This window comes from Pipistrellus hanaki, assembly GCF_964339955.1.
Source record: "Pipistrellus hanaki genome assembly, chromosome: 10".
Lineage (NCBI taxonomy): Eukaryota > Metazoa > Chordata > Mammalia > Chiroptera > Vespertilionidae > Pipistrellus > Pipistrellus hanaki.
The window spans coordinates 48,548,314-48,564,326 of record NC_140512.1 but is presented as its reverse complement, the minus strand read 5'-3'; the positions used below and the strand labels follow the sequence as shown (position 1 = coordinate 48,564,326).

General features: G+C 36.4%; 1 protein-coding gene across 3 annotated transcripts in view; it reads left to right on the top strand.

Moving 5' to 3' along the window:
• TRIM24 (tripartite motif containing 24) overlaps window positions 1-16,013 on the top strand; it is a 92,319-nt gene that overhangs the window by 75,106 nt on the left and 1,200 nt on the right. For 2 of the 3 annotated variants that reach the window (XM_084896742.1, XM_084896740.1), the window contains exons 11-18: window positions 3,037-3,210; window positions 6,092-6,227; window positions 6,551-6,623; window positions 7,661-7,829; window positions 9,560-9,879; window positions 11,657-11,789; window positions 13,236-13,310; window positions 15,003-15,152. In XM_084896742.1, coding sequence (XP_084752868.1) covers window positions 3,037-3,210; window positions 6,092-6,227; window positions 6,551-6,623; window positions 7,661-7,829; window positions 9,560-9,879; window positions 11,657-11,789; window positions 13,236-13,310; window positions 15,003-15,152 — 1,230 coding nt within the window. The remainder of the gene's footprint in view (window positions 1-3,036; window positions 3,211-6,091; window positions 6,228-6,550; window positions 6,624-7,660; window positions 7,830-9,559; window positions 9,880-11,656; window positions 11,790-13,235; window positions 13,311-15,002; window positions 15,153-16,013) is intronic. The other variant, XM_084896741.1, reaches the window with a different exon arrangement.

Genomic DNA, 16,013 nt, shown 5'->3' with positions numbered 1-16,013 from the left:
TAGTTTGACCTTAGATTTTGGCCTTTGCAGGGTTATTATTTTAAATCTTATTCACCCTAAATATAAAATAATTGCTTTGTAGCAGTGTTTCCCAAAGTGTGGTACGCGTACCCCCAGGGGTACGGGAAGAGTTTGGGGGGGTGGGGAGGAGTACGCGTTGCACCGGAGTTCGGTGGGGATATGCACTGCACCGTGCTTAGCTGCGCCTAATTCTACATTCTCATGAGTACGAGGGGTACTCAGCGATATGAAAACTATAGAAGGGGTACACATATATCAAAAGTTTGGGAAACTCTGCTTTATAGAGTTGTGCTGAGACTTAATGCTAATGTGTATTAAAACACTTACCACATTCTCTGTACTCAAATTTTACTTTCCCTCTTCCCCATTTATTATTTGCAATGTGCAGACCTACACTCTTAAGAATGTTTCCTAATCAAAAATCTAAACATGAATAAATAAATGAATTAGTAGAAAATGTAGTGAAGAATTGGGTTTAATTGATAGATTTTTTAACAAATTATATTTGTACAACGGGAATACCATTTAGCTATTAAGAACATGCAATAATCTGTATATAATCTAAGTATATTATATAGAGGGAAAACATGCTACTTTCTTGTGAGGTATCTTATTTTTGTGTTTGTTTTAATATTGTATATATATATATATATATATATATATATATAGAGAGAGAGAGAGAGAGAGAGAGAGAGAGAGAGAAAACCTGGAGGATCATATATCAGCTATAGCTGATTATTCTAGGGAGCAAAGGAGGACATGAGTTTAAAGAAAGGAGGGTGGGCAGAGATAGGAGAGGTGGGTGGGTATGAGGTGAGAGGTGGGTAGGTAGTCAAGATAACTTTCATATTCACAGGTTTCCTTACATAGTTTTGTCAGTGGATCATATAAATTAGAATGTTTTAGACACTATCACTCCATATAATGTAGGCCATATGTTATTGGTATTGTATTTGGGAATGTTTTTCTCTGCATAGTCTTAAGATAGCTCTTAGTTGCTTTCCTTTTTATGAGTATTTTATTAAGAAACTAGAGGCCCAGTGCACAAAATTCATGCATGGGGGTCCCTCAGCCTGGCCTGCACCCTCTCACAACCCGGGACCCACTGGGGGATGTCCAACTGCCTGATCGTCCCTAACCACTCTGCATGCCTACCTGATCACCCCTAACTGCTTGCCTGCCTTCCTAATCACCCCTAACCACCTCTGCCTCAGCCCCTGCCGCCATGGCTTCAGGAAGTACGTCCGGAATAATATCTGGGAGGTCTTTCGGCTGTCTGGTCTAATTAGTATATTACGCTTTTATTATAGATGTTTCAAACATAACAATTTGGAAGAATGGTACAGAGGATAAATTGCTTTATATGCCTTCTCAGTTATTATGTATATACCCCTTGATCCAGTCAAATCAAGTCATTTTTTTAAATAGATTTCGATGTAGATTTAAGACAGCAATATTAGAACATCATGCTAAGTGAAATAAGCCAGTCAATGAAAGAGAAACACCACATGACCTCACTCATTTATGGATAATAAAGAACATTATAAACTGATGAACCAAAAGATAGATATAGAGACAGTAAAGCAACAAGCAGACTGTCAAATTATAGCAGGGAGGGGAGGGAGATCAGGGGGAGATAAGAGATTAACTAAAGGACTTGTATACATGCATATAAGTATAACGAATGGACACAAAACTCTGGGGAGGGTGGGTATATATGGGGGGGGGGGCGCCAATGATAAAATATGTACACAGATAATAATTTAATAAAAAAATAAATAAATAAAATACATATTCTTTAAAAGAGAGAGAGAGAGAGAGAGAGAGACAGCAATTTGGTTCATCTCTGTATCTTAAGCATTCCTAGTGCTGGCTTAGTTAATATGTTTGGCCTCAAACATAAATGATACTTGATTATCTGTTCAGATACAAGAAATGAGTAAAAAAAAAAATCTGAAATCTTGGGTCTGGGGCTAGTGTTTGATGATTGAGTTTTCACTCTAATATTAAGGCTACTAGCAATGTTTATTGGGAGAATTCCTATTGTCACCATCTTTAGGTTTTAACTCTTAGGCTGATCCATTCCCCAAAGGATCTTTCTGTCTTCTGCCTAAAATGCAGGGCCTGGCTTCTTGTTGAAGCCAGCTGAGAGAGGAAGATAGGGATTGAGCCATCAGCAGAGTGGGTGAGAAGCTCAGCATTCACTGTGTGTTTGGTTTCTGAATCTTCATTTTCCATGCAGTACTTCTGCCTGCACCTAAATATGGTGCTCTTCAATCAAAAGACACAATTTTGCCTGTTTTAGAGAATAAACTTCTAGCCCTTTTCAGTGTAGGTGGAGGAATCCTTATTACCTTAAGATCCCTATCTACAGGTAGAGTAGGAAAGAAACACGAGATTTAACACTGGTTAAACAGTCAGATTATTAGCCCCAGCTTCACCTCTCATGGTTCTTATTTCTAAGATTTTAGGGGTTCTGCAGCATAAGTTGATTTGCTTCTCTATTTTCCCCACTGCCACCTTAGATTTCAGCTTTATTAAATTAAGTAATTCTCTATTTGTCCATTTGCTTTCCGTTTCTGTCTTCTCCTGTTTTCTTTGTCTATATAACTCAGTGTTTTTTTAAAATTCCTTTTAACCATTCTAGTTTCATATATATCAGCTAGGGACAGAAGAAAATGTTTGTTTTTTGCCCTTCATCTTTACTTTGAGGTTGCTGCTTATGTGTTTATATTTCTTTTCCAGTACGTACAAGCTTTCCAAGATAGGTACTGTGGTTTTCTGGTATATACTAACTGCTGTCTTGGTAAAAATCAGCACTTTTATTTTTCAACAGGATTCATGAAAGTTATGTATTCTTGCGCACTCTCCCTCTTCCAATTACAATTGAATACAATGGAATTCAACTTGCAGAATGTGTGTTCCATTTTGTTTTGTGTCTGGAATAGAGATTAGGTGGACATTTATGTTATAGGCCTGCTGAAAGATAACTTTTCTTTTTTCTTTCTCCTGTAGTGGCAGATTAGCAGTGGGCAGGCCCCCCCATCAACTGCCAATAGCACATCCTCTACTCCTTCTAGTCCCACCATTACTAGTGCAGCAGGATATGATGGAAAGGCTTTTGGTTCACCCATGATTGATTTGAGCTCACCAGTGGGAGGTTCTTATAATCTTCCTTCTCTGCCAGATGTAAGTATACAGAGAATTTTTAAGAATCTATTTTGATTTACATGGACTTGGATTTGGTAAAAGACATGGATGCGTTTGTTGCATTATAGGTTGTGTGTGCTTGTTTTAGAAGTTATGTCCATCCTTTAAAATTATAACAGCCAGAAAAATAAAAAGTGTATAGACACTTGACCATACTACATAATATCTTTCAAGGTGCTGGAGCTTAAGGTGTTTGTAATGAATGATTTACAAAATGGTAATGGATTATGCAACTGAATGATTGTGGTGCTGGATATGGAATCTAAGCTGGGAATGCAGGGAAGTTAAGGACATGGGAAAGAGGTACTGGAGAGGTTAATTGCTGGAACGTGATATAAGAATTTAATCAAGCTATTGAATAGAAAGGGAGGCTAGAATTAAAGACATTAGCAGAGATGGAGGCAAGTTAGAAATGAAAACATTTTCTGTTACATCATACCAGTGCAAAACTACCTCTGATTTCTACTTAAGTGAAATATATTAACTCTCTCCCTGACTGATTTGGCTCAGTGGATAGAGCAGCAGCCTGTGGACTGAAGGGTCCTGGGTTCTATTCCAGATAAAGGCATATGCCCAGGTTGTAGGCTTGATTCCCATTGGGGGGCATGCAGGAGGCATCCAATGATTCTCTCTCATCATTGATGTTTCTATCTCTATCCCTCTCCCTTTCTCTCTGAAATCAATAAAAATCTATTAAATACACACACACACACACACACACACACACACTCTCTCTCTCTCTCTCTCTCTCTCTCTCTCTCTCTCTAACTTTTTTAGTATGACTTTTTTTAAAAAAATCTTTCAAAAGGCAGGAAAATTCTGTAAAAGATCTCCATATATAAGTTGATATTTGTTTTATATTTTGTTATCTTACAAGGTTAGGTAACCATGCATACAAATATTGAAAACTTTTAAAATGTAAGATTGTGAAAGACTTAAAAAAAATTTTTTTTAGTTTAAGTTACTGAGATCAACTAACGTTTCTCAATTGTGACATCATTAATCTTACCAAAGTTATTTCATTTTTTAAATATTTGTATATACTTTAATGGTAGAGTACATGTATTTTTCAAACATAGTTAATACATAGGACAACTTTTTGTCTCATTCTGATAATTTTATTTTAGCTTTTAGGATTACTCCACAGTTGTAAATAACTTTTCTTACATTAAGATCTTTCAAATACAATCATTTCAATACTCTACATTCTCTGAAAAGTACTGACCAAGGTATTGCCAAAAAAAAATATTGAACATAAATGACCCTGGAACTTCCCTGCTCCCCCAACTGAAAGATGACCCAGAAATATTAATATTATCCTTTTGCTCTTTTCTCTGCAGTCCTCAGATACAGGTGATTGTGTTCATCAGCCTTTCTCAACTGAGATTCCTCATCTAAACCACAGAACAAAAAACTGTTTTGAGAGTCTGTTTTCTCAGTCCTCCTAACGGATGGCTCATAACTAGCACCATTCTAGATGCAAGAAGTAAATTTGTTATATAGAGTCTGTGTCCTAGGACTACAGGACTTAATTCTTTTGTAGAATCCTGGTTGAGAAATGTTGCAACTGTATTAAAAAATTAAACTCGATTTTAATCACAAAGACATTCTTGGAAATAAATGGTATATACACGCATGAAAAATATTTGCATTTAAAGCATTAAAGTCTTATTTGATAGAAATTTATCACTATTTTAGCTTGGTAATCAATTATAAAACATGTGTTATTATAAACTTATTTTATTAAAGCAAGAATCCAGGAGGGATTATTTTTTTCCTACCAAACGGTAATAGTGTGCTTAGGTGAATAATATTATTGTTCTGGAAATGTTTCAGCTTTCTGGTGCATACCAAAGCCTCGGTTCCCAAAGTATGGGCCAGGGACACAGGGGTCTTTACAACCCTTTCAGAGGTTCCATAAGGTTTCCCTGTGTAAGGCCAGCTTTTTCTTCATATTCTTCAATCAAAAGAGACTTAGTACATAAGCAGATATAAGAATCCTGTTAATTGTTATTAAGCAAGATGCTAAAGAAATCTGCAACAATGTGAAATTTTGCTACTTTTCTCACCAAGCTTTTTTTTAATTGGCTACATTTTGTTATTGTTAAATTAAGTATTAAAAACTGTTTTTGCCTTAATTTTTAAGGGTGTGAATGGCATACAATACTTATTTCTCTTGGCTCATGATTTCTGAAATAGCATGTATTTTTTCCTACCAAACTGCAATACCGTGCCTCGCTGATGTTAGTGTTTTGGAAATGTTGCTCAGTGTATTTACTAACATGTAACATTTAAGAAGAGTGGACCAAAAGGTTGAAGGTTCAATTTCTGGTCAAAGGCACATACCTCAGCTGTAGGTTTCATCTCTGGCCCAGGTCCAGGTGAAAGCGGGAGGCATCCAATCAATGGGTTTCTCTCACATCGATGTTTCTCTCTGTCTCTCCCCCTCCCTTCCACTCTCTCTAAAAATCAATGGGAAAATATCCTCAGTGAGGATTAACAACAAAGAGTGCCAAGTTCTTGTTATTTTTTAAATGTTTTTTATTGTTTGTTTTTAGAGAGAGAAAGGGAGAAACCCCAGTGATGAGAGAATCATCGATCAGCTGCCTCTTGCATACCCTTACTGGGATTGAGCCCCCATCCTGGGCATGTGCCCTGACCAGGAATGGAACCAGCAATAAGAGTGCAAGGTTTTTTTTAAGATTGTTATGGGGGAAATATGCATCAGAACTTCTCAAATACAATTTTTCATGTTTTAGCATTTGGTAATAATTAAACTATTAAAGTTTTCTTATTCATTTAAAGTGGTTTTTAACTTGCAAACCATGGATACCACAAAATAATTTTCTTTTTTTATAAGATTGACTGTTCAAGTACTATTATGCTGGACAATATTGTGAGGAAGGATACTAGTGTAGATCATGGCCAGCCAAGACCACCCTCAAACAGAACTGTCCAGTCACCAAATTCATCAGTCCCATCTCCAGGTCTTGCAGGTAAAGTGGTTTTCTTTTTATTTTGTTTTTCCAGTTTTTTCTCAATTTGTAATTAAAAAAAAAATCCCCCTTTTTGTTGGATGATTTAAAAGTGTTTGGCACAATTTAAAATTAGTATAGTATACTGTACTTTCAAAGTAGAAATCAAAGGTTAAGCCTCTTTACCTTTTCAATTTCAACTCCTGTACAAGGCATTTAGCAACTACTTAACCATTTTATATACTCTGTGTTCTAGTTTCAGTGTAGTACTAAGTGAAAACACATTCAATTGGGATTAAATACATAATTATTCATTTTATGAATGTGTATGATTTCCTCTTCAGGACCTGTTACTATGACTAGTGTACATCCGCCAATACGCTCACCTAGTGCCTCGAGTGTTGGGAGTCGAGGAAGGTAAGCGGACTTAACCTTATTCTCCAAATAGAAAATCTCTAATTATATTTATTTTACCCCAGTGCTCAACATACTTTGGGTATTCAATACATTTTGAACAACATTTTTTATATTTTACTTTTAAATTAAAATAATTTAATAATTATATATTACATTAATTTAGTAAACTAATGGATTAAGTAAATTATAATTTTGGTAACTTTAAAGATATAAATATCTTTGTACATATGTTGAAAATAAAATGTTATGATTTTATCATAGCAAGGAAAAAAATAAAAACGTGGGCTATAACAAATACACTGTACTATATGAGAACACACACAAATATAAACTTAGAGAAAAGAAAAAATAATTTTATATTAACTTAAACATTTTCTGAATTTTCTAATGACCAAGTGTTGATTTTGCTTTAAAAATAAGTTCACATTTTTTGAAATTCTATTTTAACTTACTGCTTTGCTCATCACATGGAAAAAGCATTCTCTTAAGAGAGAAAGTTTGGGTTCAATTCCATGAAAATGTAGTGGCTATCTGTAAAAGGTTTTTTCTCCCCACTACATTTTTAAAATAGAAGAACATCAATAAATTATGTCCCTCATTGTCTTCACACTTCATAATAATAAATCATTAATATGAGCTTAGTGTTCTCTTTTTCACTGACTAGAATAAGAAATGGGAAAGCCTAAAAAAAGATGCTAGCTGTAAGAAGTAAATCTGGCTGCCCAATTTTAGAGCTTCAGAATATTTAAGGCAGTTTTCTTTTAATTGAGGTATTATTTAAATTTATTTACCTTTTCAGATGTAACATAACTATTTAGATAGGTTGGTAATGTAGAACATTTTTTATTCATCAGTGAAATTTTTGTACATAGCAGTTGCATATAAGTTCTGTGTCATTTTTCGCTGATATAATAGTTACCATTGCTCTGAAGATAGGGCATTATTCTCAAAGCGGTTATACTTTATTTGGAGATACTTAAGGTAGCATTCTTAGATGGTTTTTTCTTTCTTTTTTCCTTTCTTTCTTACATTTATAGCTCTGGCTCTTCTAGCAAACCAGCAGGAGCTGACTCGACACACAAAGTCCCAGTGGTGATGTTGGAGCCAATCCGAATAAAACAAGAAAATGGTGGACCACCTGAAAATTATGATTTCCCTGTTGTGATAGTGAAACAAGAATCAGATGAAGAATCTAGGCCTCAAAATGTAAATATATTTCCTGACAGGAAGTTGGCTCAGTGATTGAGTGTTGATCTGTGATCTGAGGTCACAGTTTTATTCCTGGTCAGAGCACATGCCCAATTTGCAGACTTAATCCTCAGTGTGGGGCATGCAGGAGGCAGCTGATGGATGATTGTTTCTCATAATGGATGTTTTTAACCCTCTCTTCCTATGTAAAGTCAATAAAATATATATTTATATATATTTCATCTTAACTGGTTTGGCTCAGTGGGTAGGGCGTTGGCCAACAAACTAAAGGGTCCCAGGTTCGATTCCAGTCAAGGGCATGTACCTTGATTTGCTGGCACATCCCCAGTAGGGGTTGTGCAGGAGGCAGCTGATCAATGTTTCTCTCTCATCAATGTTTCTAACTCTCCGTCTCCCTTCCTCTCTGTAAAATATCAATAAAATATATTTTAAAAATATATATACACATAATATATACATACATATATATATATAATATGTGTGTGTGTGTGTGTGTGTGTGTGTGTATATATATATATTTAATTATATCAATGACTTCAAATAATATAATGAAACTTCGAGTCACTGAAAGGCATGAACATCTGAACTGAAAATGCCTAATTAGTACAGAACATTAGTGAAGTAAAATGATCAATCATGGGTAAAAATTAAACTGTTTGTTTGTTTTTGTTAATCCTCACCTGAGGAATCCCCCCCCCCCCCCTTTTTTTTTTTAAGACAACTGCAAGGGAGGAGGAGAGACAGCAGGAAACATCGATGTGAGAGAGACACATTGATTGGTTGCCTCCCACACACAACTCGGCCAGGGCCAGGGGTCAAACCTGCAACCAAGGTACTATGTGCTCTTGACCTTAATCCAACATGGGACACTTGGCCAACACTCTGTCCACTGAGCCAAACCAGCTAGGGCTAAATAAACATTTTTAGACATGCATGCAAGATTGAATAAAATTTAATTTCCGTGTACTCATTCTCAGGAAGCTATTTTGCAGTATGATTCATCAAACTTGGAGTAGACCAAGAAAGAGGAAAACATAGTCCAGGAATGGGATATATTATAACACAAACCAGGGGCAAAGAAAATGGTAGTCCCCAGTATAGCAGCTCCTTTAGTATACTCTGTGGCAGGAGGACAGAGGGCTCCGTAGGAATGTGTGTAAGGGTAGGAAAGTGTTTTGACAGAATTGAGGAGCATTTTATAGCACTGTTGGAGATTGTGAGAATGACTTTGTGATTTGATATTTTCACCATCCTAGGCTCCAACATAAAATTTTGATTTATCTTAAAGTTATTAATAGCTCTATGAATGATTTTTAAAAATCTATACTAGGCATGTTTTATGTCTAGGTACAATTTAAATGAACAGCTCCAGTAAAATGTACTTACATTGCCTATGGTTAACTTCTGCACTACCCACCCATTCTCCCATTTCTGAAATCATCAGCTAATTCATATAATTTTCCTTTATTGTCCAAACTCTCTTACTACTGATACTTTATTTTGATGATGTTTTCCAGTACAGGTCCATGACTTCTTTACCATTAGAGATTCTAACGTATTTAGCAGTAAAGATATATATATATTTTTTTTTCCTCATGCAAGTTCATAGTCTCCTTTGAAGTTACCAGGTGCCCATGAGAGAGCAGTCTTTAGTCTAAAATTGCAGTAGTGCTAATTAAGAACGCCAGTTTTAAGAATACATATATTCTTACCTCCTTTCATTGCAGACCAACTATCCAAGAAGCATACTCACCTCCCTGCTCTTAAATAGTAGTCAGAACTCTGCTTCTGAGGAGTCTGTACTAAGGTCAGATGCCCCTGATAGTACAGGAGATCAGCCTGGACTTCAGGAAAATTCCTCAAATGGAAAGTGGCTGGATGCCTCCCAAAAGTCACCTCTACATGTTGGAGAGACAAGGAAAGAAGAAGACCCTAATGAGGACTGGTGTGCAGTTTGTCAGAATGGAGGGGAACTCCTGTGCTGTGAGAAGTGTCCCAAAGTATTTCATCTTTCTTGTCATGTGCCCACATTGGCAAATTTTCCAAGGTAAGAAGTACTTGCTTTTTCCAATTCTTTCACTATCCTATATAATAAAAGCCCAGTGACTGAAACAGTGGAATGACCAGAATGACCATAGCCCCTTGCCCTGGCTGGCCCTGCCCTCTAGCGGGAGCCCCCACCACGATCTGGGAGCCCCATCAGGGCAGGCCAGACAAAACGGGCTGCGAGGGAAACCCAGGTCCCAGGTGCCAGAGGGAGGCTGGTGTCAACAACCAGGGGAAGGAAGGCCCACTCTTGCACAAATTTCGTGCATCAGGCCTCTAGTATATATTATATATAAAAGTAATACGCAAATTGACCAAACTGTGGAACAACTGCTTGACCAGTCGCTGTGAGGTATACTGACCAACTCTTGGTCCCTCCCCCTGGCATGGGGCTGGGCCAGCTGCCTGCAGCCCAGAAGATGGTCCTGATCACAGATCAGGCCTAGGGACCATACCTGTGCAATAATTGCATGCGCCTGGCCTCTATTCAATAATAATGGGCCAGTACTCTATCCACTGAGCCAAACTGGCTAGGGCTAAAGAAACATTTTTAGACATGCATGCAAGCCTGAAAAAATTTAATTTCCATGTACTTATTCTCAGGAAACTATTTTACAATATCATTCATCAAGTATGGAGCAAACCAAGAAAGAGGAAAGCAGGAACCCAGAAATGGGATAGAACACAGAGTGGGGGCAAAGAAAAGGGTGACGGTTATTATAATCTAAAACCATTGTAAAACCTTAAAAATAAAAGTCCACTTGGCACAAATGCATACTTCATAACGCACAACATAGTGTTTCCTTCCCATCCCTGCCTCTTAATTCCCTATGCTTCTCTCAAAAACCTAGTGTTACAAAAGGAAAAAAACAACTTTAAATGATTACATGGGATTGCCCTAAAGAGCAATGGTCCTTATGCACAACTGCCACAATTGTTTGGCAGGCACTGACATTTATAAATATCACAAGTAAATTCTCACAGTCCCTTTGAGATGATGAAGAAGAGCATTGAGATAATATCTCAGTTCCTCAAAGGATATACTATTTAAAATATAATTTCAAACAAATTTACAAGAATAGTAACAAGATGAGTTAGTATAGGGCTGGGGTGTTGATCTATGAGTGCCTTGAGTGGGGCCTGGATGAGGCTGGTTGACCTATTTGGAAATGTCTTTTGTGTGAAATGTATCATTGGGCATGTGGTGGTATTATTGATATGAGAAAATGCTAAGTAACTGATTTACTATCTGAAAAGGGATTTACTATCGGGGAAAGGGAGGGAGGAAGAGACTGAACATAAACTGCACCTGTGGATGAGGACAATGGGGGATGGGGAGGGGGCGGAGGGTGGGGTGGGAACCTGGTGGAGGGGGGAAGAAATGAGGAACCTTTGTAACAATATGAACAATAAAGATTGATTAAAAAAAATAAAGAAGAATAGTAACAAGAATGTTTTTTGTCTTGAATTATTTGGGCTAAAAATATGAGTTACACATCACATCAGCCATAGACTAATGTGTCTGTTTATTTTGTATATGTATTTCTTATCTCCTTAACCAGACTTATATTTATACCACTTAGGCTCTTGCATTATGACAACTGTTTAGCTCTCTCAGGATGGAGCTGAGTGCATAGTAGATATATAGTAATTCTTCAGTGATTGAAATTCATGCAAATAAATAATTCTGTATCATAGATGGCATGGATGAGGTAGGAAAGAGATACGGTGAATAATGATAGAATGCATTATAATTCAAATACATTTTCCCCCAACAGTGGAGAGTGGATTTGCACTTTCTGCCGAGACTTATCCAAACCAGAAGTTGAATATGATTGTGATGCTCCCAGTCACAACTCAGAAAAAAAGAAAACAGAAAGCCTTGGTAAATTAACACCAATAGATAAAAGGGTAAGTTTTTGAGCACTTCCAACCTAGACTGTTTATACAGTTTTGTTTTGCTTTGGTTAGATGCATTATTGTAATGCAGGTGTGCTTTTCACATTAACTTTTTTTTATTTAATATATTTTATTGATTTTTTACAGAGAGGAAGGGAGAGGGATAGAGAGCTAGAAACATCGATGAGAGAGAATCATCGACCAGCTGCCTCTTGCACACCCCCTACTGGGGATGTGCCCGCAACCAAGGTACATGCCCTTGACCGGAATCGAACCCAGGACCCTTGAATCTGCAGGCCGATGCTCTATCCACTGAGCCAAACCAGTTTTGGCTCACATTAACTTCTTTTTTCTCTAATATTTATTTCCACAAAAGTATAGGGATTTTAAATAATATACTTAGAGGCAGACTAACTTTTTTTAGTTTAAAAAAATTATAGTACTACATATACATTTTCTACAAACTTAAAATATTGTACTTGAACAACGTAGAATGTGTGTCCTTTATGTGGCCGGCACTCTTAAATTTGGTGTACTTTAGTAAATTTGTTTTGTTTTATTTCTACTATAGATAGGTTTTCTTCCCCAGAATTTGTTGAGAGATGAGTTTTTCTATTTCCATTCTTTCATCCAGTGTTACTAGGTTTATACCTTAAAGCCAGATAAAATATTTAACTGTAACATTTAAACCTACTAAATCAACACTCTGTATTATTAAAGAAATTCCTTTGCTCAATTATTAGGTAGAACAAAGAGTATGAAAGTTGTCATGCAAGAGGGGGGCCAGACACGCATTACAGTGCTTCAGCATTTGTATTAGCCCCTAAGCAGAGAAGTAGCAGAGTGCATGATAGCACCATCTGCCTTAGGGCCTTAGGATTGTACACACCAGAAAAGGACTCCACCTTTAGATCTCTTCTTTTATTCTCTACTAATAATATAATACAAATTGGAAAAATAGCCGAAACCGGTTTGGCTCAGTGGATAGAGCATCGGCCTGCAGACTGAAAGGTCCCGGGTTCGATTCCGGTCAAGGGCATGTACTAGGTTGCGGGCACATCCCCAGTAGGGGGTGTGCAAGAGGCAGCTGATTGATGATTCTCTCTCATTGATGTTTCTAACTCTCTATCCCTCTCTCTTCCTCTCTGTAAAAAATCAATAAAATATATTTTAAAAAAATTTTTGAGAAATAAGTGGAAATTTATTCTTAAAAGCTTCAAATTGGTTTCTAGTTATAATGTGTTTATTTCTATAATTACAAAGGACTGCTCTCATATGTCACATAAACCCCAAGCTATCAAAAGTACAGTTCAATAAATGAGATAAAAACTCTTTTAAGTATCAATATACTTTTCTTGTATTCATCTGGTTTTAATTTTTATTCTGGTACTTTGATATATATGACATTGTTATAAAAAATAAGCTGTGACTTCATTTTATTTTTTATTTTTTGCTTAGAAGTGTGAACGCCTACTTTTATTTCTTTATTGCCATGAAATGAGCCTGGCTTTTCAAGACCCAGTTCCTCTAACTGTAAGTATTAATGTCATTTTGTCCATTTTTATACCATGGAATGATTTTTCTACAACTTTATTTATAATCATCTAGCTTCTGTACCATTTTTCAATAGTTAATTTCTTATGTCTAATCTTAAATCTTATTGATACATACTGAAAGCTTTGATCTTAAATGTTTTTTAATGTTAAATAATTGGCCCAAAACATCTATTAATTTCTCATACATTCTTTTTTTTTTAAAATATATTTTATTGACTTTTTACATAGAGGAAGGGAGAGAGATAGAGAGCTAGAAACGTCGGTGAGAGAGAAATATCAACCAGCTGCCTTTTGCAAACCCCCTACTGGAGATGTGCCCGCAACCAACGTACATGCCCCTGACCAGAATCGAACTTGGGACCTTTCAGTCCACAGACCGACGCTCTACCACTGAGCCAAACCGGTTTCGGCTCTCATACATTCTTACACCTCATGTATTTTACCTCCTTTTCTCTGTAATGATCTCCATTACTTGCCTCTTAGGATATTTAGGTATATATCTCCTTAACTGTTGAGGGGGAAATTTCCCATTTGAGATAAATCCCTTCCAAATTCTCTGTTCATATTTTAATGTATATGTCCATATTTCAGTCTGCAGGTCGACGCTCTATCCACTGAGCTAAACCGGTTTTGGCTATATGTCCATATTTCAAAGATTAAGTAGACTTTAACAATAGAAGATGTGCATGTGCATTGCATTTGTATTAACAAATTGACTTCAGAAAGGTTCATATTGAAAGTTTGATGAGACTTTAATGCACAATCTCCACTAATACTAGCAGCGTATATTTTAGCAGCCAATTGCCACATCATTAGTCTTGTACTGACTTGTTTGATGTGCGCAAAGGAAATATTTTGCTTTTGGAAAAACAAGAAAAATAGGTTTATTTTTGTTATACTTATTAATTTGTACAGTTATTAAGTGTCTGGTAAGTTAATATTCAAGAAAAGAATATTAATTTTTATTACAACGTTCTATTTTATGATAATGATCATTTATTTCAGCCCTTTGTATTAAGCATGTCTCTATCCAAATAACCCTACATTTCTATGAAAATTGAAGCTTTTGGGGTTTTTTTGTAGCTCACATAAACTTAAACCTTGTTTATTTGGCCCATGTTAGCCTTTGAGTTTGACATGCTTGCTCTAGGGCTAGTAATTGCTTTCTGTTTAATAATGAAGGAGATTAGAGAAGGAGGTCTATCAGGGAAAGGTGATTTTATAAAATTAAAAAATAATTGGTGAAGCTGTAGCTGGTTTGCTCAGTGATTAGAGCATTGGTCCATGGACCAACGGGTGCCAGATTCAATTCCAATCAAAGGCACGTACCTTGGCTACAGGCTCAATCCCTGGCCCTAGGTCAGGGCACGTGTGGGATGCGAACAATAGATGTGTCACTCTCACATAGGTGTTTCTCTGTCTCTCCCTCTCCCTTCTACACTCTTTCAGGGGGGGAAATTCCTTGGGGAGAGGATTAACAATAAACAAATGTTGCAATTTTTTGAAAAAAGTGATACAAAACATTTTCCACTGTGTGGAAGGCTGTAGACACATGCTGCACAGGTTTTCTTAGCAATGACAAAAGAGTACAATTTGAATTTTATGCTACTACTTGTAGAATTTATTTAGGACGAGGTAGAATTTACATGATGGTATCTTATTTCGAAAGGTGCCTGATTATTACAAAATAATTAAAAACCCAATGGACTTGTCAACTATCAAGAAAAGACTACAACAAGAGTATTACATGTATACAAAGCCTGAGGATTTTGTAGCTGACTTTAGATTAATCTTTCAGAACTGTGCTGAATTCAATGAGGTGAGGTGGAAGGGGGAGGGGAGACTAATAGTTATATTGAAAGCAAGGTTAAACCAAACATTTTAACAGCAAACAAGGACATTAAGATAATCTATTTATGTTATCATGAATTTTCAAATGTTTGAGTCTCTCAGAGAATGATTTTATCCATATTTATATTCCAATATTTATTATATGTTGAGTGGAAATGCATATTATAGCTGACAACTGAAAACACTTTAGAAAATACTTTTATCTAACCTAAAAGCATTCTTTGTCATTCTTACCTTTATTTCTTAGAATATAGCATTTCCATACTTAAGTGGGGTTTGTTTGTTTTTTTTATATTGATCTTGAAATATTAAAGATGTGGTCTAAATAGCTTTAATTTTAATATTTTCTCATTTGTCAATTTATCCAAATAGCTGTTAGACTTAGGCAGGGGTCCTCAAACTTTTTAAAGTGGGGGCCAGATCACGGTCCCTCAGAGAGCTGGAGGGCCGGACTATATGAACTACTAATTCCTACTGTAACACCTCGGTTGTGCTCACTGCCCAGAAAACCTGGCGGGCCGGATCAGACTCCTCTGCGGGCCGCATGTGGCCTGCGGGCCGTAGTTTGAAGACCCCTGACTTAGAGTCTTGTTCTATGTATTGGTTACTCATTCCAGAGTTCCACATTTTATATGTTCTGAAAATACCTATTATATAATACTATAATTATGACATCTTTTTATGTGTTTGGGAATCCAGTCCTGCAACCGCCATGCCCTTGTAGAATAAGCCAGATGAGTCAAAGTCTTTTGTTTACCTTTTGTGACCTTCTCTACACTTTGTTTAACCCCAGACCATTATTTACTTTATATCAATGACATTGTATAAA